This window comes from Mesocricetus auratus, unplaced genomic scaffold, assembly GCF_017639785.1.
Source record: "Mesocricetus auratus isolate SY011 unplaced genomic scaffold, BCM_Maur_2.0 Super-Scaffold_100001, whole genome shotgun sequence".
Lineage (NCBI taxonomy): Eukaryota > Metazoa > Chordata > Mammalia > Rodentia > Cricetidae > Mesocricetus > Mesocricetus auratus.
In genome coordinates this window covers 5,443,613-5,468,003 of record NW_024429187.1, presented here as the reverse complement: position 1 = coordinate 5,468,003, position 24,391 = coordinate 5,443,613, and the positions used below count along the sequence as shown (strand labels likewise).

General features: G+C 45.4%; 1 protein-coding gene across 1 annotated transcript in view; it reads left to right on the top strand.

Annotated features, from left to right (window-relative positions):
* Positions 1–10,204: 10,204 nt before the first annotated feature.
* Positions 10,205–24,391, top strand: part of Gucy2c (guanylate cyclase 2C) — an 81,052-nt gene continuing 66,865 nt past the window's right edge. Inside the window, exons 1-2 of the mRNA XM_005072889.4 lie at positions 10,205–10,630; positions 21,979–22,091. Coding sequence (XP_005072946.1) covers positions 10,414–10,630; positions 21,979–22,091 — 330 coding nt within the window. The 5' untranslated portion in view covers positions 10,205–10,413. The remainder of the gene's footprint in view (positions 10,631–21,978; positions 22,092–24,391) is intronic.

Sequence of the window (24,391 nt, the reverse complement as noted above, 5' to 3'; positions counted from 1 at the left end):
TTTGCTGCATTATCAGTAGCTCGCCTCGCCTGGCAGCTGCGGTATTTCCTGAAGTTTCGCCAGTGAGCCTACTTCTGCGGTGTTCTGCTATGGCTGGCTGAGCGGGAGGATCTCCAGAGGACAGCCCTGCCACAAGCAGGGGCCAACTGTTGTTACACTGTGGTCCCCCCTCGCATGCTGCCATAGTTTTTCCAGCTCCTGACCCTGGAATCTCAAAGTGACAGAGCAGATGGTAGTAGTCTTTGAGCAAGCGGGGGCTGTCACCTTCTGTGTGTGATGGAGCCTGTTAGATGCAAAGATAACTCTGATTTAGTAGTATCCAGGGAGCGCTCTGTCAGGACATTCCTTTGGGGTTTTGCTGTTGTTATTACTGTTGGTTTAAATGCCAGGCTCTGTCCCCCTGGGCTGTGGCATTCATCTACAGAGCTGGACTAGAGACAAATTTGCATCATTTGGCAATTGAGTGCAATAGTCCAGTGCTTGGCTGTTTCCCTGGGAAACGGTGGCTTGCCTCCCAGGTGGCACCTCAGTCCCATGTAAGTAAGTGGCTTCTCTCTGAGTAAATCCCGTTAGCCAGCTGGCTCACCTGCCCACGTCCAAACTCCAGCGCCAGTTGTGGCTTCATATTCAAGCTGTCCAATGTGCTAGAATAGACATTAGATTCACCTTGGAAAGCAGAGAGCTGAACACTGGCAAATTTTGGCAACCTGCCGCCATTCATACGCTTCGCAAACAGCCAAATAAGGGTCAAGTCCCACACCCCATGATGCATTTACTAAGGGTGTCAAGCTGCCTTCTGGAACTTTGGAAAGTTCCTCACTGTCCCAAGACACACCGCACCATTCCGATGCTTTTCCTGCGTTTGTAGACACCTACTAAGGATGCATCCCTGAACTGGGCTAGCAATGCCTCTGTCTGTGCTTCAGAGAGCACACCTAGCTGCTTCACTGCTTTCCCAAGCTGCCCTTTAGTAACTGAGAAAGTAATCCTTCAGGCACTCCATGGGACAAGAGCTAAAGTAAAATCTGGCTTTTCCACAAGCAGGCAGAGATCTCATCAGGATTGAAGGATCACCCCAGCTAACTATCAATGAAGCCCATATCACTGTTTCCTTCCATCCCGTTGGAGATAAGACAACAGAGCTATTTGCAAGGCCCAGGGATCTTTATTACAGCTCAACGACATCATGGCCACCTCCAGCTTATACTTGCCATAGTACATAAGCACAGCCGGCTGAGCAGAGAGGAGGCAGGAGGAGGGAGCACCAACAGAAGGAGGGAGCACGGGAGACATCACAGTGATCATGGCAAGTGCAGCAGTCACCGGCTTCAGCTCTGCCAAGGCACGCATGGATGCCGTACAGGGTGGAGCTGTGAAATCCAGGCAGACATTCTTCATAGGACAGATAGAGGAAAGGGAGAAAGGAAACAGACCACCAAGGGACAGAGACAAGCCTTTCACCCTGAAACGTCACAGGCACAGGTGCTGGCTTCCATGCATAATGCCGACCAATAAGAATGTTTGGTTGTTTGTCCCTTGCTATCGACTTAGACAAGACTCCTCCATAATATTCCAAACTCACCAGAATCCTACTGGTCATCTTCATTACTTTTTATTAAATCGCTGGTCTTTGTTAAAATGCATTTTTGTTGTTTGTTAATATTTTCGCATATAAAATAATGGGTTTCATCTATCCATCTATCTATCTATCTATCTATCTATCTATCTATCTATCTATCTATCTGTCTATCATCTGTGTATCTACACTTCATGCTACCTTGATCATGTTAGTCCCCAGCCCTTCTCCTCCTTCTCTCCTATTCTCACTGGTTTAAATCCTTAACTGTCTTGTTATTGTTGTTTTTTTCGTTTTGAGTCAGGGAGTCACATTGTAACCCAGTCTGGCCCATAACTCACTATAGCCCAGGTTGGTGTTGATCTTGTGACAATCTCCTGCCTCAGCCACCCAAGTGCTAGGATTGCAAGTGTAAGTCACCATGTCAGGCGTCAAACCTCAGGAGTCACCCTGATTGCTCCGACTTCCGGCAGCTGCCTTTGCAGATCTCCTGATATCCTGCTACTGTCTGTAGTCTATCAGTCAGGTGATGGGAGATGTCTCTTATTGGTTGTTGAATAAAGCACTGTTGGCCAATAGGAAAGCAAGATAGGTAGGACTAGGAGTCAAGGAGGATTCTGGGAAAGAGAGGCAGAGAGAGAGACACCATGTAGGCGGCCAGAGGAGTAAGAGGTCCAGACCCTTTCTCCAGTAAGAGAAATACTTAGATTAACAATTATGGGTTAAATACTTAAGTCAGAGCTAGCCCGTAAGAAGCCAAGCAAACAGCCAACAGCTTCATAATTAATATAGTGTCCCGTGTGTTATTTGAGGGTTCAGACAGTGCTACAGGGCCCAGGCGACTGGCAAGGAAGACTACACTCTACAGGCAGGCACAGATCTTGACATCTTCTCATACTCCCACAAATTAGGCACAGGATACAAGGCACAGGTTTGAAGGATTTGGGAGTGGGGGGTGTTTTAAGTTACCATGTGATTGGTTTAAATACAATCACAATGGCAGGTTTGTTCGTTCATGCTATGCACCTACATCTGTTCACAGAAATACAACAAACTTCCTTAGGGAAGCAAGTTCTTGTTTATTTTACACACCAGTTTTTTTAGTGTCGCCAGACTCCAGACCAGGGGGTCTCCCCTGACCAGTTCTGTCTGGGCAGATCCCAGCCTCTCGATATTCTCCTGTTTCTACTCTTTCCTGCTGCACTCAAAATTGCTAGTTTTACTTATTTTTTCATTCATTCATTCATTCACTCATTCATTTATTCTCTCACTCACTTAACTGGAGATTGAACATAGGGCCTCGCGGATGCTCTACCTCTGGGAATTCTTAAATTTTCCTTTTTTGTTACATAAAAATGTTGTGTCTGTATATCTAATTTGGAAAGTTGTGTGTCCAGCCCAGGTGTGGTGGCACATATGTGTAATCCCAGAATTTGAGAGGCAGAGACAGAGCAATAAGAAGGTCAAAGCCACCCTCAGCTACGTAGGAAGTAAGTCTGAACTACATTAGACCCTGTTTTCTTACCACCTAAGGAAGGAAGGAAGGAAGGAAGGAAGGAAGGAAGGAAGGAAGGAAGGAAGGAAGAAAAGAAGGCTGCATGTCTAAACCCAAACTGGCATTAGGCTTCCCTACATAATTAGTATGTAAAAATAAGTATTTCATCCACAGAAAACATTAATTTGCTAATGTGGGAATTGCAGCTAGGCATGGGGTTCATGTTTGTAATCTGAGTACCAGAGAGCCTGGGGCAGAAGGATCTCAAGTTCAAAGCCAGCCTGGGTTAGAGTCAGTTCAGGTCCAGTCTAGGAAACTTAGCAAAGACCTGTCTTAAACTTTACTATTTGAAGTAAATAAAAGGGATAAGGGTATAGTTCAGAGGTAGAGCATCCACGAGGCTCTATGTTCAATCTCCAGTGAATGAGTGAGTGAATAAATGAGTGAGTTAATGAATGAAAAAATAAGTAAAACTAGCATATTTGAGTGCACAGGGAGCCTTAGTAAGCACACAATGTGTATGGAAGGAACAAATCCCAGGCATCCCTGGCTACAGGCAGTCACTGCCCGCTGTGGCTAACCTATGAGTCCATCAGGCAATCCGCTAGACCCCGTCACCGAAGCATTCTTCCTCTACAGGTTCAGAACAGGATCTCTGTGGCACTCACCACAGAGTCGTCAAGTCTTATTTTCGGTATTCTTGAGGGTTCTGGGCTGAACAATTGTGTCCTTCAGGTGCAAATACGGGAGGAGCATTGCAGCAGAAGCTCCCTCTCACGCCTTGCAATACCAAATGCCGGTAGTTTGCCACGCCCAGCCTCCACGCGGAGCCCTGCTCTCTGCATCTGTCTACCTATGTGACCTCACACTGGTGGAAAGGGAAGAGGTCTCTGTGGACACTGCTCTGCTCTTGGGCCTCCATCCCCGCGACGTAATCACCTCCCAAAGTCCCCAGTGCCTGACGTCATCACCTTGAAGTGCAGGGAGGTAAGCATGCAGGTCACGGAGCACACTGCTGTCGAACACTCCAGCCCACGATTCCACTGTTCAGGTCTGACCTTGAAGCTCTCTTAGCACAACCTACCTCCCTTCATTACAACCTATGTGTTAATAGTTTTATGACATAAAGACATATAATTTAGTCTTAAAGGACTCAGGGGAAACTGTTATCTAGGTCTTTCACATTTGAAGCTCTTGTCCCAGCCACACAGTATCTCCGGAGGGTTCCAGCACTGCCTTCCATTGCTGTCATTCTTTAGGCTTCCCTTTTGCTCCTCCTTGCTCTTTGCATTTGACTTCCTCCTCCGCCCCGACATGGCTTCCCTCCACACTTGTAATTTCCAGGAGAAATTTAAAAAAAAAAATGAGTGTGTGTGTCCACTTCTTCTCCTGCCCCCAAAAGTGAGGAGCTCAATGGACTGATAAAAAACGAGCCCGGTATCTCACGAGCCGTCGCCCACAGCAAGGGCGCCCACGCGCTTCTTCAGGTGAATGCACGCACACTTCCTACAGTCTGTGATCACTTTGCAAACACCCACCAAAGCGTTCATTTTGTTGCCATGACAACGCCTGGCGGGCACATCTTAAAGAGGAGGGAGGACGGTATTTGGCTGGCTGTGTGAGGGTATAATCCAGCATGGTGGGGAAGCTGTGCCACCCATGAGGAGGAGCTCCAGGCAGCATGGCAGGAGCCGGTCACACGGTGTCAGTACTCAGGGACCAACCAGATAGAGAGTACCCCATCTCCAGCTACTGTCTCCGTTGTAGTCCATCCAGGGCCCAGGGATGGTAACACTCAGTCTGCCAACAGGTCTTCTCTGCTCAGTTAGTCCCCTTAAAGACACGCCCAGATGCTTTCTAAACGTCCCATCCAGATGTTTCCCGATGATTCTGAACCCCCACCAAGTAAACAACGGAGATGAACCACCACAAGTCCAGGTCTTGCCAACTTGTCACTTTTAAAGCATAGTATTCCACCGCTCCCATGCCTACAGTCTCACGATCTTATAATGCAAAACGAGAGACGGTGTCTCTAAATGCCGTAATAGTTCCGAAATTGTTCGAAAGACCCCAAGACTCTTGTGAGACTCGCGGCAATCTCTTAACCATAAAGCTATGTAAAAGTCAAGCAGTAAGCTGCCCCTCCGTTAAATAATATTAATTAAACATTCCATTACAAAAGGAAAGAGTGGGGAGCATAGCAAGGACTATCACGCCCAAGCATAATAAAAGCCAGCAGGACAACACCAAATCCGACAGCCCCCAGGTTCGTTATAGCCACGCCCCTCCGGCTCATGTGACCTCTCCAACGTAGCTTTTCCTAGCAGACAGGCCACAACGCTGGCCCCTCCAACACCCTGGTAGTCTCCTCTGCAACTCAAGCCTCACCTTTCCCGTTTCCTGAAGTGGCCTTGCGGAGCCTTGTTGCTGAGAATCTGACTGTCCCACATATCGCTTGGCCTCAGAGGTTTTCTGGGACCTTGGTGCACACCTCCACGGCCTCCTTAATCTCACATCTTCCACACCTGTAAAGCCATTTCGGAGCGGGAGGAGGGTCCCCTCGGGTGGCAGCCCCGACTGATGCTCTCTTCTATCAGATTAATTTGATGACAACCTGGAACCATTTGAAGGCGGGGTCTTGGACTCACACCTCCTTACGGTCCCGGTGCAGAGCCAAGTTTCCCTTTATGATTCTAATCCCTTTACTAATACGGCTGCTTTATTGGAACCCTTCTTGTCTGCGATTTTAAGGTCACTCGTTTTCCTTCCCTCGTCAACGGTACATCTTTCTGCTGTTTCATTGCAACTCTGTCTTAGAACAGTGAGCAATAATCATGCCACAACCCGATGCTATACTGTGTTGAAGTCTCCTCCACCAAAGAACCTGGTGGGCCCTTGCTCTCGAATTTAGCCTTCCTCAAGGCTGACTTCAGGACCCTGCAGAATAAAGTCCGATTCTTCTCTGTAATATAGCATAAATGACCTCTCCTCTTTTTTTTTTTTTTTTATTGTGTATACAATCTTCTGCCTGCATGCCAGCAGAGGGCACCAGATCTCATTCAAGACCAGATCTCATTCAAGGTGGTTGTGAGCCACCATGTGGTTGCTGGGAATTGAACTCAAGACCTCTGGAGGAGCAGTAGTGCTCTTAACCTCTGAGCCATCTCTCCAGCCCAATGACCTCTACTCTTATTCTCAATGGAGGCCTTTTTTTCCCTTTGAAACTTCATGAGCCGGGCTCCCACCGTCTGAACTTATCACAGCATTCTCGTCCTCTAGACTCCCGCGGCAGTGGCTGTTAAGTTCTCCCTGCAGCATCCAGGGCGTCTGTGGGTCAGCAGCTGCGGGCTCTCCACAGTGTCTCCAGACTGGCTCTCGGGGCCTCAGAACCACCTGGCCAGCTTTACCACAGCCACGGCCCTACTTTAGTACCAAGAGTCCACGGCACCTCCTGTCCCGTCGCTGTGGCAAAATACCGAACAAAGGCAACTTCAGGAGAGACGCGTTTATTGGCTTGTTAGCTTCAGGGCATAGCCAATCAGAGTGGGACAGGCATGGTGATGAGAAGAGCTTAAATTGTCCCCGAGATGAGGAGGAGGAGGAGGAGGAGGAGGAGGAGGAGGAGGAGGAGGAGGAGGAGGAGGCTGGTGACACTGTGTCCAGGGTTGGGAAGGACAGCAGAATGAGTGCCCATGTTCCAGTCCTTTCTCCTCTCCGCTCAGTCCGGGACCCCGGGAACCCACTTCCAAAGTGAGCCTGCCTGCCCGGTTAATCCTTTCTGGAAATGCCCTTCTAGTGGTCTGTCTTCTAGGTGAATCGGAGTCCCACCGAGTCAATACACAAGACTGGCCATCACACTCTCCAAGGGCCGTGCCCTCCGCCCATCATGCAGCACAGCCCCCTCCACCCTGTAAAGTAACCGCAGCAGCCTCCTCTTCCATGGAGACTGAGCCCCGTGAAGCCTGAGCACCCACACGCCCTCTCTGGGAGGCTTGGGATTGAACCCGACCACGCCCAGAGCTCCAGCCTTTGGTACCGAATCTCCTCCAGCCTCATCATACTGCTCTTTCTCCTTCCCCATCCCTTGCCTCCCGTCCTTGTCCAGTCACCTGTGACCTCAGGATCACCTGTGCCCCAACCAGCAAATACCTTGTTATGGTTTATGTCTTCATGGGTTGTTTTCTACACCCATTGGCTATCCCAGCAGGAAAAGGAGAAGTCTTAGGGATATGGCGCATAGGGGTGCAAAGGTCGCAGGAGTAGTTTATATCCTAGGTGTTGGGAATGTGGGCACGTGAGTCTTCATTTTTGCTCTCAGTGTGCGCATGCTCACTGCCATTCTTCCAAGCTGCCTGTGTACCCTTTGTGCACTGATGCGCTTTGTCATTTGAAAGGGGTTATTTAAAACGCAGCCTCGGGTCTTTGATCTTTTACGAGGTGGTCACCACTCTCTGGCCCTGTCTGTGAACTGCTGTGATCTCTGCAGTCCCTGCTGTCCCCAGTGCTCTCGTGCATGGTGTGGTCTCCCCTCTAGCAAGAGCCTGCTGTTCGTCTCACGGGTGTTCTTGCCAACTGGGTGGCCTGCTCAACAAACCAGACTCCTAATTCCTTCAGCCCCTTTATTCAAACTTGCTGCCCTCCACCAGCTCAGTCAGCCATCCTGGGGTATTCAAATCAGTAACGCAGAACACTCACCACCTGCCTGAGACACTACCATCCGGGCCACCGCCGCGTTGGTTTCTCCACGGTGCCCCGAGTCTTCGCATCACGGGCTCTTCAGTCCTGTGTCTCCTCTTCCACGCATTTTCCTCAGCCCCTGGCTGCACCCACTGCCCGCCTCATCCAGTCGTTTGTAGTTGCTGGGCTTTTCAGACAGGGCCTTGCAATGTAACTCAGGCTGGCCTCGCCTCACAAGCCTCCTCCACCCGCCCAACGCTGGGACGGCTGTGTCCCACTATGCCACATCCATCCACCCACCCCCCCCACACCCAACGCTGGGACGGCTGTATCTCACTGTGCCTAGCTCTTCATTCGCTTTGATATTGCAGTCTGCCTCCTTGGATTCTCCTTTTTTCCCCCAATTTTTCAAACCCACTAATATTTCATTGTGCCTTTCTAGAAATTTTCCACTCCTAAATAGGTCCAGTCACTCACTTCCCTGTGCCTATTCCTAAGCAGTTGAACTTTGCTAGAGAAGAATCATGAAACCGAATGACAGGCGTCAGTGAATTCAGAGTCACTGGCCTCACTGCTCACATCTACACAGCCTTGGTGGCGAGCCTCACCTCGTAGTCCCATCACAGTTTTCCAGGTCTCCCTTTCTCTCTAAGCCTGCGGATGGCTACTCAAGCTTGCCTTGACTCTCACCACATAACTGGCCTCCTCCTTCAGGAGGTGAATTTAAACCGACACCCTCCCTTTACACCAGCTCTTTCTGGTCATTTAGACAATCCAGCTTCTAACGTAGTAACACACCCCCTGAACTGAGGTCCGCTTTCCAGTCAGCACTCCGTTCCCCCTCCGCTTTTGGCAGGAGAGACGGCTCTTTTCACAGCTGAGTAGACTTCTGGGACCAGCCTGGTTTGCAGGTTCGTGGCTACTGTGAACAGAGAGGGATCGTGAGTGCATGGGCTTGGAGAGCTGGATCAGCAGGTGAAAGGGCTTTCGGCTCCTGCAGAAAAGCACACAGTCACTGTAACTCTGGGGCCAGGGGACCTGACACTCTCCCCTGGCCTCTGTGGGTACCTGGACGCACGTGTTGCACATAACTCATGAAGGTACGCACACACAGATGAATAAATAAACAAACAAACAAATACATCTTTAAAAAAATGAGTCCAGTGCGTAGTGACATTTATTTTTACTAATCCTATCCACGGCTGTTTGCTTTTAGGAACATCTCACAAGGTGCTTTTACCTGTAGTAACCATACCTGGACCAAACACCAGAACCAGTTAGGCTAGGGCAAGCAGTGCTACAAGGACATCACCTCCTTGACACGTGAATGGTCTTCTCAAAAGTCACATGACAGGCTGGGGACTTGGCTCAGTAAGTAAGGAGCTTGCACACATTGTGAGAACTTGAGTTTCGGTCCCCAGGACCCACGTGCAGTCAGACACAGCAGTGTGCATATGCAACCCCAGCGTGGCCACAGAGGAGCTCCCAGGCCAGCTGGCCTACTGGACACAGGTGCAAACGAAGAGACCCTGTCTGGAGATGGAAGATCAGTGCCAACAGTAACTGCTGCTCTCCGGCCACTTCGAGTGCGCCACGGTATGTCCGCAGACACACACAAACATACAGATGTTTTTTTTTTAAGTTATTTGATTCATGTAGGGGACTAGGTTACATCCTCAGCGTCACAAATTTTAAAAAGTAAAAAATTCCCCCGTGTGAAGTCCCCTCTGTGACTTTTGGAATACAGCCTCCACCCCCAAGGTCCAGTCCATGGCCTGCCACCGGCCATCTGTCTGATGCCCATTGCCACCCGACTGTAGCTCGCTGCACGCCAGCCATGCTGTGTCTCCAACACACCTCGCCCCTTCCCACCTCTGTGTCTTTGCAGGGTCCATCCCCTGCCTAGCAAATGCTCTCTGCCTTCCCATTCAGCTAACGACACTTATGGTCTCAGGGAAGCTTCCTTCACCTTCTAGAATAGGTTATGCTAATTTTCCGTGTGTTCCCAGATCACTCTATAGTTTTCTTCATTGTTGACCTTAGCAGTCCACCAGCCCAATGTTTGTCCACCCCGTTAGAAGGAATGCCTGATCCACAAGGACATCCATGTATCTGCATCGTTCGTGATTATGTCCCCAGAGTCTTGCTACTGTCCAACGCACAGTGAAGTGTTGATAAGCAGGGTCTCCCTGGACGCGTGGCTCTTCCCCGTAGAGGTTTCCATGTTGATGAGCAGCTACAGCTGGAGTACTGATGGGCCGTCACGTGTGTGCTTTCCACAAGCCCTTCGACCTTTATTTTCCATTTCATAAAGCCTGTTATGTAAAATATACTGCTCCCTTCCTCTTTTCCGTCTTCCCAGCGATGTGTCACAAACTGGTGTATTTTTATTGGACGAGGCCCTGGTAATCCTGCTGTTTATAGCTCTGACCTTTCTGTGTGCAAACACACCGGGTGAACTTTGCTTTACCTCCGACCATAATGTACCTGCTAATTACTGGCAGGCAGGCTGAGTCTCACGGGCCCCTGTGACCATTGTGGCAAGACCAGAAAGGTGTGTGGGGAAGAGAGGACCAAGGGACTCTGTCTAGCGGCTGTCCAGAGGGGCTCACTGCGTCTCCACAAGCAATCCACCCCAGGGGCATGGTGCTGAGGTGAGCGGGTCATGAAGACCTCACTGCTGGCCTTGGCTGCCTGGTTAATGCTCTTCCAGCCCGGGCGGACATTCTGGACCTCCCAGACGAGGAAGAACTGCCGCGATGGCACCTACCACATCAGTGTCCTGATGATGAACAATTCGGCCTACAAGGAACCCTTGGAAAACTTGAGCGATGCAGTCAACGAAGGCCTGGACATAGTGCGCCAGCGCCTGAGTGAAGCCGGTAAGAATGCGGCCAAGGGCTCCTCCTTTCTCTGACCCACCCCTTGCTAGGCTTCTGGCTGAGACCTTGCAGACTTTGCCTGATCGTCCAAACTCCTCTACATTTATCTCCAAACCCCTTCCTTTGCTTCCTGGGGAGTGGGGCTGGAGGCAGCTGATGATCCTGTGGGAAGCCAAGGCAAAGCCCTCACAGCAGGGACACACGCCACTGAAAACTGGGTCTCTTGCCCAGCCTGAGCTACCATGCTTCCCTTCTGTAGCTGTTCAGATGCAAGATGTGGGATGGACCCGAGGTCCCAGAGGGTTTCTGGTCAAGAAGGGAGAAACTCACACCGGTATCCAGCCTTCCTCTGTACTTCTTGTCCATAGCAAGATTTTTCTCCGGCCTCTCTCTCATTATCGGATACAGCCAGGGTTATGTTTGCCATCGAATTAATTGTTGTTTTCTTGACTTTATCTTTTACTCATAAAAATCAATTTTTTTAATTTGACGTAAAACATGTAAAGAAAATGAAAAAAAAATCAACAGGGGCCTCATGAGTCAATAAGTACTTGATCCTTCCTAATGGTTACTTTGGGTCTTAAAGATGGCATGTATTAATTTCTGTTTAAAATCTCTTGGGGTTGAGAACTTACTTCTGTGCATATATGTCATTTTCCCAGTTGTATCCAAACTAGATTCAGATGCCCATGAACCTGTCTGATCCACACCTGTGATAGAACTAGGAGGCTGTATGATAGCATGTACATATTTATTGGCAACACACATGTTTACTGAGAGACAGTGTGGTCCAATGGGAAGGACGCTGGGTTTGAAATCTAAGAACTTGGGTTAAGATTCTCTGTGTAACCCTGGGTGTTAAGCATCTCCATATCTCTGAGTATCTGTCACGTGCCAGGGAAGTTCTGGAGAGTTCCACCACACCATTTCTTCAGTGACTGCAACTCTGTGGGGTTGCCATGGCAGACACTGATTTCACTGCAGATGTCAATCATTTTACATAAGGTCCATTTAAATGAGATGTTGATCTATTTCTGGCTGAGTCCCACGAGTGTATCATACTGCCACTGTAAATGACCCACCATTGGATACACTTTTCATTAAGACAAAGCAATGGGATATTATCGGCAGAGTTGTGATAGAACTTGGTTTATATTCCTGACTATTTACCTTCTGTGCAACCCAAAGCAAGTCGCCTAACCTCGCTGAAGCTCAGTTTCGCCACCTAGGCAACCAGGATAAACGGCAGTCGTGGCCTGTGGGTAAAGTGAGAAAACCTATGGAAGTGCTTCTGGCACTGGGGCACACCAGCGCTCAGTAAAAGCTGTTGGTAGCACCTTTGCAAATACTATTGATGGCATTAAGAGAACATGTTGCCTGACACATCAAAGAAGCAGTGAAGGGCATCGGTTCACATCTTGGTAGCTAAGTTCATACAACCTGACTTTGAAATTCTGCTCCACTACCTAGCAACTGAGTGATGATTCCATACACTCATCTTTTTATTCATTTATTTTTTACATTCCAGTCCCAGCCCCCCCTCCCTCCTTTCCTCCTACTCCTTCCACTCCCCCTCCTCCCATCTGCTCTATGGAGAGGGTGAGTTCTCCCCCTAGGAAGTCTATCAAGTCTGTCCCATCATCTCCTTGAGGCAGGACCAAGGCACCTCTCCACCCCACACCCCTGTGTCTAAACTGAGCAAGGCATCTCTCCATATAGAATGGGCTCCACTAAGTCAGTTTGTGCATTAGAGTTAGGTCTTGGACACACTGCCAGTGGCCTCATATATTGTCCCAGTCACACCATTGTCACCTATATTAAAGGAGTCTAGTTCTGTCTTGTGCAGATTCCCCAATTTGTCAGACCTAAGTCATTGATCTCTCACTAGCTGGGGTCAGCTGATTCTGTGGGTTTCCCCATCATGGTCTTGACTCCTTTGTCCATATTATCGCTCCTCCCTCACTTCGATTGTACTCCAGGAGCTTGGCCCATTGGTTAGTCGTGGGTTCCTGCATCTGCCTCCATCTGGCTGTACCAGCACTTTTTTATCGTTAAGATGTGGTACATAGCAACCCCCAGGAATTTTAGCATCATGCCTTTGTCTTCACCTAAATATAGGAACTCTTTGTTATCTAAACACCCCAAGCAGGGATGAACACAGGTCACTTGACTTCAGGAAATGCCTAATATAAAAAGTGACGTTCTAAGCCAGGCATAGTGGCACATGCGTTTAATATCAGCACTCACAAGGCAGAGGCAGGTGACTCTCTATTGCGTTTGCAACCAGCCTGGTCTGCAGAGTGAGTTCCAGGACAGCCAGAGCTGTTACACAGAGAAACCCTGTCTTGAAAACAAACCAAAGAGTGGAGTTCTTAGGCTGTGAGATGGCTCAGACTTTAAGCACACTTGCTGCTCTTGCAGAAGATCTGGGTTCAGTTCCCAACACCCAGAGCAACTCCCCACTATCTGAAACCCCAGTTCCAGGGCATCCTATGCCCTCTTCTGGCCTCTGGGGGTGCAAGTCCAGACAACCGTGGTTTCAATGTCAACGTCCATCTTTTATTAATACACATGGAACAATGGGATGCAGTCCCCATTGCAGCTTTTGGCCTAGACCTTGTGTTGTCTGAAAAGAGGTTTTCTTGTATTCCAGGTTGACATGCATTCCAGATCCTCCGTTCTCCACTTCTCAGGTGTGAGGCTTATGATGTCTGGCTTCCTGTAGTCTGAGTTTCTGTCCTCCAGGTCCCACCACCCTTCAACCCCAAATAAACACACAGAGACATATTAATTATTAAAGTGTTGACTGATGGCTCGGGATTCTTACTGGCTAGGTCTCTCTTAATTATTAACCCGTAACTACTAATCTATGTGTTTCTACATGGTTTTATCTTACCAGAGAACTTCTGGCGTCCTCTCTTCCCAGTAGCTACATGGTGTCTCTTCCTGATGGCTTCTTTCTGCCTCCCCCTCCCCAGCACTATCCTCATCTGGTAGCCCCACCTATATTTCCTGCGTGGCTACTGGACGATCAGTGTTTTATTCATCAACCAATAAGAGAAACATACATACAGAAGGACGTCCGCCTTTAGCTTCCCACCAAAGAAAGTTCTTGATCCTTCTTCAGCACTCTTCACTCACAAACATGCCCTTCCTTCCCTTATTCGTTCCTTCATTCGCCAGTAACGGTCCCCATTACCCACTTCCTCAGAAGTAACACTACCCATTATCCACGTCCTCAGAACAAAAATATTGGAGACACCTGCATCCTCTTTTTCTTTTTTTAAAATTTAAATTAGAAACAAGCTTGCTTCACATTTCAATCCCAGCTCCCTCTCCTTCTCCTCCTCCCCCACCCCTCACCAGCCCCCATCCCAGTCCCCACTCTGTTCCCCAGGGAGGGTGAGGACCTCCATGGGGATCTCCAGAGTCTGTCATTTCGATCAGGGCAGGGCCTAGGCCCTCCCCCAAGAGTCCCGGCTGAGAGAGCATCCCTCACTATGGGATGGGCACCCAAAGTCCATTTGTATGCCAGGGATAAATACTGGTCCCATAGATTGCCTAGGCCTCCTCACTGACACCCACATTCAGGGGGGTCTGGATCAGTCCCATGCTGGATTCCCAGCCATCAGTCTGGGGTCCAAGAGCTTCCCCCTTGTTCAGGTCAGCTGCTTCTCTGGGTTTCACCAACCCAGTCTTAACCCCTTTGCTCATCACTCCTCTCTCTCTGTCACTGGGTTCCAGGGGTTCATATCAGTGTTTAGCTGTGGGTGTTTGCCTCTTCTTCCAACAGTCACTGGATGAAGGTTCTAGGATGGCATATAAGGTAGAGTTGTCAAACTCATTATCAGGGATGGGCATTTAAGATACTCTCTCCACTATTGCTTAGTTTGCCAGTTGTTGTCATCCTTGTAGATCGCTAGAGATCTCACTGGTGCCAGATCTCTCTTCAAACCTATAATGACTCCCTCTATTATTCTCATCCTGTTCTCCCCAATTCTTCTCCCAACTCAATCTTCTTGCTCCCCCATTACCTCCTCTCTCTTCCTCTTCTCCCTCTCTCTTCCCCCCCACTCCTGCTCCCGTCCCCCACCCTGCTCACAATCTGCTCAGGAGATCTTGCCTCATTCTTCATCTCTGGGGTACCATGCATATCTCTCTTAGGTTCTTTCCTGCTCCCCAGACTCTGTCAGTGGAGTTGTAGGCTGGCACTCCCCTGATCCATGTCTAAAATCCGTATATGAGTGAGTACATGCCATGTTTGTCTTTTTGTGACTGGGCTACATCACTCAGGATGGTTTCTTCTAGTGCCGTCCATTTGCCTGTAAATTTCAAGATTCCATTGTTTTTTCTGCTGAGTAGCACTCAATTGTGTAAATGTACCACATTTTCTCTATCCACTCTTCAGTTGACGGGCATCTAGGTTGCTCCCAGGTTCTGGCTATTACAAATAATGCTGCTATGAACATAGTGGAACAGATGTCCTTGTTGTATGAATTTGTATCTTGTGGTAGACTGATTCCGCTTTTCCTGAGGAATCTCCATACTTATTTCCAAAGTGGCTGTATGAGCTGACACTCCCACCAGCAGTGGAGGAGTGTTCCCCTTTCTCCACATCCTCTCTAGCATAAACGGTCATTGGAGTTTTTGATTTTAGCCATTCTGACAGGAGTGAGATGGTATCTCAGAGTTGTTTTGATTTGCATTTCCCTGATGACTAACGATGTTGAACACTTTAAGTGTCTCTCAGTCATTTTAGACTCCTCTATTGAGAATTCTCTATTTAGTTCTGTACCCCACTTTTTAATTTGGAGACTTGCTTCTTGAGTTCTTTGTAATTTTGGAGATCAGCCCTCTGTCAGATGTGAGGTTGATGAATATCTTTTCCCATTCTGTGGGATGCCTTTTTGTCTTGTTGACTGTGTCCTTTGCCTTACAGAAGCTTCTTAGTTTCAGGAGGTCCCATTTATTAATTGTAGATCTCGGTGACTGTGTTACTGGTGTTATGTTCAGGAAGCGGTCTCCTGTATCAATTCATTCAAGGGTACCACCCACTTTCTCTTCTAAGAGGTTCAGTGTGGTTGGATTTATGTTGAGGTCTTTGATCCATTTGAACTTAAGTTTTGTGCATGGCAATAGACATAGATCTATCTGCAGTCTTCTGCATGCCAATATCTAGTTATGCCAGCACCATTTGTTGAAGATGTCTTCTTTGTTCCATTGTATAATTTTAGCTTCTTTGTCAAAGTTCAGGTGTTCATACATGTATGGGTTAATATTGAGGTGTTCAAGTCTATTTTTGTGGCAATACCAAGCTGTTTTCAGGACTACAGCTCGATAATAGAGCTTGAAGTCAGGGATGGTGATGCCTCCGGACGTTGCTTTGTTGACCAAGGTTGTTTTGGCTATCCTGGGTCTTTTATTTTTCCATATAAAGTTGACAATTGTTCTTTCAAGGTCTGTGAAGAATTGTGCTGGGATTTTAATGGGAATTGCATTTGAATCTGTAGATTGCTTTTGGCAAGATTGCCATTTTTACTACATTGATCCTACCTATCCAAGAGCATGGGAGATCCTTTCCATTTTCTGGTGTTTTCTTTAATTTCCTTCTTTAAAGACTCAAAGTTCTTGCAAAACAGGTCTTTCACTTGTTTGGTTAAAGTTACCCCAAGGTATTTTATGTTGTTTGTGGCAATTGTAAAGGGTGATGTTTCTCTGATTTCTTTCCCAGCCCTTTTATCATCTGTATATAGTAGGGCTACTGATTTTTTTTTTAGTTGATCTTGTATCCTGCCACTTTGCTGAAGGTATTTATCAGCTGTAGGAGTTCCCTGTTAGAGTTCTTTGGGTTACTTATGTAAACTATCATATCATCTGCAAATAGTGAAAGTTTGACCTCTTCCTTTCCTGTTTGTATCCCCTTTGTAAAGAGAAGCTTCTTCTTTGCTAGCCGCTTTGGTTTATCCCCCGCCAGCTGCCTGGGCTCTGCCGCCTTGTAGTCCCCAAATAAACGCACAAGACGCTGTATTAATTATGAACTGTTGGCCTTGCTTGTTTCTTACTGGCTAGCTCTGACTTAAGTAATTACCCCATAATTGTTAATCTAAGTATGTTTCTTACCGGAGAATAGTTCCGGGCTCCTACCCCATGGCGTTACATGTCGACTCTCTTGTGTTTCTCCTTCCCAGAATCCTCCTGGACTCCTAGTCCCACCTATCTAGATTTCTATTGGCTCAACAGTGCTTTATTAACAAATGTACAGGACTTCCCCCATCACCCCTTGATCTCCTTTTGTTGCCTTATTGCTCTAGCTAGTGTTGTGCCAGGTTCGTGGAATCCCAGAGACTAACCCAAGGAGTTGACACTCTGATGCACAAGCAAAAGGTTCCATTTATTGTTCAGCTGGCCAGCCGGATCTCTTTCCAAGGTGGAGGAAATGAGATGCCCACCAGCCAAAAACAGAAGCTCTTAAAGGGGCAGACCATAAGGCTGAAGGCCACAAATTTCAGTTTTCATGGTTACTTAAGGTCATACAAAGTACAGAGTAAAGCAGTAACTATATATTTTAAGCAAGATACATTTGAGTAAGATAAGACAGGGCATGGGCTTGTAGGGTTACAGGGATCACAGGGTCTGTCAGCTATCCCCTGGGCCTGGGGATCTTTACAGCTGGCTGGGGATCTTTATGACCAACAATTAGCAAGGAATGTTAGCAGGAGTGGTGGACAGTTACCTCCCCTTCTCTGAGAGCAGGGGCTCAGGCACCAGCCATGGCACCCCTGATTTAAAGAGCTTCCTTTTCCATTGGAAGTTCCCTTTCTCTGCATAGATTTAGGGCCCAGGTTTTTAAACTTTTATTAATTTTAATTTTTGATCCCTCACTAGAACTTCAAGTACAATATTGAAGAGTATGGAGAGAGTGGACAGCCTTGTCTTGTTCCTGATTCTAGAGGAATCACATTGAGTTTCTCTCCATTTAGTTTGATGTTGGATATTGGTTTGCTGTATATAGCTTTTATTATGTTTAGGTATTTTCCTGTTATCCCTGATCTCTCCAAGACCTTTATCATGAATGAGTGTTGGATTTTGTCAAAGGCTTTTTCAGTACCTAGTGAGATGATCATGTGATTTTTGTTTCTCAGCTTGTTTATATGGTGGATTATGTTAATGGATTTTCATATGTTGAACCGTCCCTGCATCCCTGTGATGAAGCCTACTTGATCATGGTGGATGATTTTTCTGATGTGTTCTCAGATCCAGTTTGCTTCATTTTATTGAGTATTTTTGCATTAATGATCATGAGGGATATTCATCTGAAGTTCCCTTTCTTAGTTGTGTCTTTGTGTGGCTTGGGTATCAAAGTTATTGAAGACTCATAAAAAAGAGTTTTGCAAAGACCCTTCTGCTTCTATTTCCTTAGGGGTTATAGGTCTTTTTAAACTGCTTATCTGTTCTTGATTTAATTTTGGTAAGTGATATCTATCCAGAAAATTCCTTTAAATTTACAAATTTTGTGGAATACAGGTTTTCAAAGTATAACCTGATGATTCTCTGGATTTCCTCAGTATCCATTGTTATGTCTCCCTTTTCATTTCTGATTTTGTTAATTTGCATGGTCACACTCTGCTGTTTGGTAAGTTCGGATAAAGGCTTGTCTATTTTGTTGATTTTCTCGAAGAACCAACTCTTCATTACATTGATTCTTTGTATTGTTTCCCTAGTTTCTACTTTATTGATTGCAGCCCTCAATTTGATTATTTCCTGGCATCTTCTTCTCCGGGGTGACTTTTCTTCCTTTTGTTCTAGAGCTTTCAGTTGTGCTGTTAATTCTCTTGTGTGACTATTCTCCAATATCTTCATGTGGGCACTTAGTGTTATGAACTTTCCTCTTAGCACTGCTTTCAAAGTGTCCCATAAGTTTGGGTATGTTGTGTCTTCATTCTCATTGAATTCTATGAAGTCTTTAATTTCTTTTTTATTTCTTCTTTGACCCAGGGATGGTGCAATTGCGCATTATTCAATTTCCATGAGTTTGCAGGGTTTCTGCAATTTGTGTTGTTGTTGAATTCTAACTTTAAATGGAGGTATGATAAGATACATGGAGGTATTCCAGTTTTTTTGCACCTGTTGAAATTTGCTATGTTGCCAAGTATGTAGTCAGTTTTTGAGAAGGTTCCATGTGGCACTGAGAAGATGGTATATCCTTTTGTGTTTGGATGGAATGTTCTATAGATGTCTGTTAAACCCAATTGGGTCATAACTTCTATTAGTTCCTTTCTTTGTTAAGTTTCTGTCTTGTGGTCCTGTCTAGTGGTAAGAGTGGGGTGTTGAAGTTCCCCCACTATAAGTGTGTGAGATTTTATATGTGATTTGAGTTTTAGTAATGTTTCTTTTACAAATGTGGATGCCTTTGTATTTTGGGCATAGATGTTCAAAATTGAGATTTCATTTTGGTGGATTTCCCCTGTGACGAGTGAAAAATGACCTCCTTCATCTCTTTTGATTGATTTTTGTTTAACGTCTAATTAGTTAGATATTAGGATTGCTACCCCTGCTTATTTCTTGGATTCATTTGGTTGGAAAATCTTTTCCCAATCCTTAACTCTGAAGTAACGTCTGTCTTTGAAGTTGAGGTGTGCTTCTTGTATGCAGCAGAAAGATGGATTCTGTCTTGGAATCCATTCTGTTAGCCTGTGTCTTTTTATGGGCAAGTTAAGACCATTAATTTTGAGATTTTGAGGGATATTAATGACCATTGATAGCTCATTCTTGTTTGTTTTGGAATGGATATTGGTAGTGGAATTGTATGTGCATTTCCACCCCTTTTTTCTTTTGGCTGTTGGTAGAGTGGGATTATCTATTACCTATGTTTTTCTGGTTGTAGTTAACTTCTTTGGGTTGGAGTTTTCCTTCCAGAACTTTCTGTAGGGCTGGGTTAGTGGATATGTATTGTTTACTTGGTTTTGTCATGGAATATCTTGTTTTCTCCATCTATAGTGATTGAAAGCTTTGCTGGGTATAGTAGTCTGGGCTGGCATTCTTGGTCTCTTAGTGTTGGTAGAACATCTATCCAGGGCCTTCTGGCTTTCAGAGTTTCCATGGAGAAATCAGGTATAATTCTGATAGGTTTGCCTTTATATGTTGCTTGGTCTTTTTCCTTATATGCTCTTAATATTATTTCTTTATTCTGTATGTTTGGGGTCTTGATTATTATGTGGCAAGGGGACTTTTTTTTGTCCACTCTATTTGGTGTTCTGTAAGCTTCTTGTACCTTCATTGGCATGTCTTTCTTTAGATTGGGAAAGTTTTCTTCTATAATTTTGTTGAATATGTTTTCTGCCCTCCCTTTGAGGTGGTTTTCTTCACCTTCTTCTTTACCTATTGTTCTTAGGCTTGGTCTTTTCACGGTGTCTCATATTTCCTGGTTATTTTGTGTTAGGGATTTGTTGACTTAAGATTTTCTTTGGTCAATGAATCTATTTATCCTAGTATATCTTCAATGCCTGAGATTTTCTCTCCATCTCTTTTGTTCTGTTGGTTATGCTTGCAAGAAGTCTGTAGTACCTGACTGTTTGCCTGGCTTTTCTATTTCCAGCATTTCTTCAGACTGTGTTTTTTTTTTTATTGTCTCTGTTTCAGCTTTCAACCCTTGCACTGTTTGGACTGTTTCTTGCAATTTTTGCTTTGTCTTTTCCTCCATTTCTTACATTTTTTTGTATTTTTTTGGTTTGTTTTTTCTTCCATTTCTTGCATTTTTGGTTTGATATGTCTTCCAGCTCTTTAAGGGATTCTCTCATATCCTCTTTGAGGACCTCTATCATTTTCATGAAGTTATTTTTAAGGTCATTTTCTTCTGCTTCATATGCATTGGAATGTTCAAGTCTTGCTAGTGTAGAATCTCTAGACTCTGGCGGTGTCATACTTGTTTTTCTGTTGCTGAGTTTGTTTTGTATTTTCTCCTTCCCATCCCTTCTTCCAGTGGGTACAAAAAGAGCCCCTTCCTCTCCTGGTGGGTAGGGAACCAGGGTTCCCTTTTGGTGGGTGCAAGCAGGTCCAACACTCTGGTAGTTCTCCTTTCCTGGTCCTGGTCCTGGTCCTGTGGGTGTGTTGACTCCCACCGGGATGGGAGCTGCAGTCCTTCTTTTTCTTAAATATCATCCATCAGCAATTTCTTACTGGCCCCACCCTCAGACCGCATTCAAAATGCAACCACTTATTGCCTCCAATATGCCACCACTAGTTTATTCCAAGATAGTCTAAGCTGTCAGTAGTCCTCTAACTAGTCTTTCTGCTTTTTTCTCTTCTTGTTCTCTACAATCTACTCCCACACCGGAAATCCTTTGAAAACGATAGTGAGATATCATAATTTCTTTACTCAAAATGCTCCAGAACTATTCCATTCTACAATGAAATGCACACACATGCCTGATACGATCTTTCAGTATCTCCCACATCTATTCTTCCCCTCGATCACTAACAGCAAGTACACAGGCTTCCCTGGTGCTTCTGAGACATGTCAAGGATGATTCTTGACTGTTCTTTGATTTTTCCCTACCTAGAAACTGTACATATGTGTGGCTCACATTCTTACCTCTCTCGGGTCCTGGCACCCCGAGTGGGGCTCCTTTCACTATGCCATTGGCAATAACACCATCCTGTGTGATCTCCCAGGGAATATGTAGACCTCAGGGAGCCAGGGTCTGGTTTTCCTCAATGCTGTATCAAGAACTCATAGAAGAGTGCAGGGGATATTGCAGAATGGAGTAGCCATGTGTTGACTGTTGCGTGGATGATAATCAGAGCCCAAGATGTAAGACCACAAATTCAGGATTGTTCAGTCCATGAGACTAGAGTCTCAGCAGTCCCAGTCTGGTGCTGGAGTCCCAAGGAGTCCTGGAGAGCTGCTGGCCTCCAGTCTACATTAAATCCTGAAGATGTTGGGTCTAACACAAGTGAAGGAATGGATGAGGATGGATGGGTTTGGCAGTGAGAATAGAGGCAGGAAGAAAGGAAGGAAGGAAGAAATAAAGAAAGAAGGGAAGGGAAAAAAGGCACATACTTGCTGTCTCTGTTCTTTGTGTGGGTTGCCACCAGAAGGAGTGACCCAGATTTAGGGTGGATCTTATGACCTGTGATCTGAAATCAAGTAATTCAACCAAGAGAAATCCTTCACAGGCATGCCTAGCTACTTGGTTTTAGTTATTTCCAAATATGGTCAAGTTAACAACCAAGATTAGCTCCTTCCCCTCCACCCCCAAAATCCATTAGTGAGGGCAGTGTCTCACAGCTGGGTAAATTGTAGAAGCATAACACTGATTTCTGATTTTCCCCCCAATTTCTGGTAACAGGCCTAAATGTGACTGTGAATGCAACATTCATGTACTCCGATGGTCTGATTCATAAGTCAGGTGACTGCCGGAGCAGCACCTGTGAAGGCCTTGACCTGCTCAGGGAAATCACAGTAAGTGCCTTCTTTTCCTGGATAGGTCATATATTCACAGTGTGAAATGTAGGCATATTTATTCAAAACATCTACTGCATCATTTTTGGTCATGCTGTTGTATGATCTGATGCCAGGGTACCCTGACTTTGTACCAGAGAGTTCCCAAGGAATGGGGGATCTCCTGGAACATTCTATGTATACACTGTGGTATAAAGGGAATTTTCATTTTAAAAGTTTCAAATTTTTGTCTTGTTAAAGATTTAGTATTTTGGATAGGTGTTTAAATGTTTATTTGTACCATTGTATATGACTTCAATATCCTACTCTTACTAATAGACAGATCATCCTGGGTGGGGGCAATGAACAGGGAAGGGAGTTGGTGGTGAACACCTTTGAGCCCAGCACTCAGAAGGCAGCCTGGTCTATACAGCAAGTTCCAGGACAGTCGGAGCTGTTATACAGAGAAGCCCTGTCTCAGAAAAACAAACAAACAGGAAATCAGCACAGTTAAATGTTTAATAGATTAAATGGACCTAAAAAGCATATAAAGAGCATTCCACACTAACACTGCAGAGTGTATTCACCTCAGTAACCCATGGAATATTCTCTAACATAGGTAACACGTTAGGACACAAAGCAAGTCTCAACAATATAAGAAACCTAAAATAGCTTCTTATATTCTAACACAAATGGAATATGGCTAGAAGTCTACAGCAAGAGAAACTACAGAAAATTGACAGACCTATGGAGATTAAACAATACACTACTATGTAATGAATGGATTATTGAAGACATTAAGAAGGAATCTGTTTAATATCCCTAGAATCAACTGAAAATTAAAATGCAACATGACAAAGTCTGGGATAGAATGAACGCATTCCTAAGAGGGAAATTCATAACCCTGAGTGCTTACACTAAAGCACCAGAGAGATCACACAAAAAATAACTCAATGATGCCTCTCAGAGCCTTTGAGACGCAGGAGCAAGGGGTAGACAAGAGTAATTAAGATCCGAACTCACATTAATTAAGTAGAAATGGGAAAAATACAAGAATCTATTAAACAGTAAGTTAGCTCTCTAAAAAGGCAAACAAAATCAGCAAGATCTTAGCCAAACTAACTGAAAGAGAGCTAAACCAAATTAATAAGCTTGGTGTTGGCAATGGAGACATCACAACACATAAGCAATGAAATTCAGAAAGCTGCAGGGACATACTTGGAACACTAGTTCCATCAACTGGAAAATCTACGAAGTTTAGGTAAATTTCTAGATGTACATGGCCCACAGGGTGAGACAAAGATGAGATAAACAGTTTAAACAGGTCTGCGACAAGCAATGGGACCAAAGCAACAACTACAACTAAAATCTCCTAACTAAAAGGAGTCCAGGCCCAGATGGATTCAATGTAGGAGTCTACCAGGCCTTGAAAGAACTAACATTGACCTTTCTCAAATTATTCCACAAAACAGAAAGAGAGTCAACACTTGCAAACTCTTTGTATGAAGCCAATCTCTGATACCAAAACCAGATAAAGATAAAACAACATTGCAGCCCAATCTCCCCCATAAACACAAAGATTCGACAAACAAACAAAAATCCCTGTAAACTAAATTCAAGAACACAGTAGAGGACTACGGAGGTGGCTCCATCAGTCTGTAAGCATGAGACCTGAGTCTGGTTCCTAGAACTCCCTGTCATGACAGTGTGTGCATGTAATTCTAACACTGGAGACGTAGAGGCAGGGGGATCCTGTGGCTTGCTTGAGAGACAGCTTAGAAGAACTAATAAACTCCAGGTTTAGTGAATAATCATATCTCATAAGACCAAATCCAGAGAGACTGAGGAAGGTATTCGATGTCGATTTCAGGCTTCTATATGTACCTGCAGTACCGGGTATGCACAAACACACACACACACACACACACACACACACACACACACACACACGAGATCCATCAGAAAGATCATTCACAATGATCAAGATAGCTTCATTCTAGAGGTACATGGGTTAGTTCAAAAATAAGCCAATAAATAATTTTAAAAAAGCAATAAACAACACATCACACAGGGACTCAAGCCTAGAAGTCATAGTACCATTTAAATAGACACTTTTGAAAAAAATCCAGCATCCCTTCATGATAAATGCCTTGCAGATACTAGAAGTGGAGCAGATATAGCTCAACACAACCATATATATATATGTATAATATATATGTATAACATGTTTATATTACATACAGTTGACATCATAAAAATGAATAAAAAAACATTTCTACAAAGATGAGAAACAAAGAGGCAATGATGTGACCTTTTTCCAT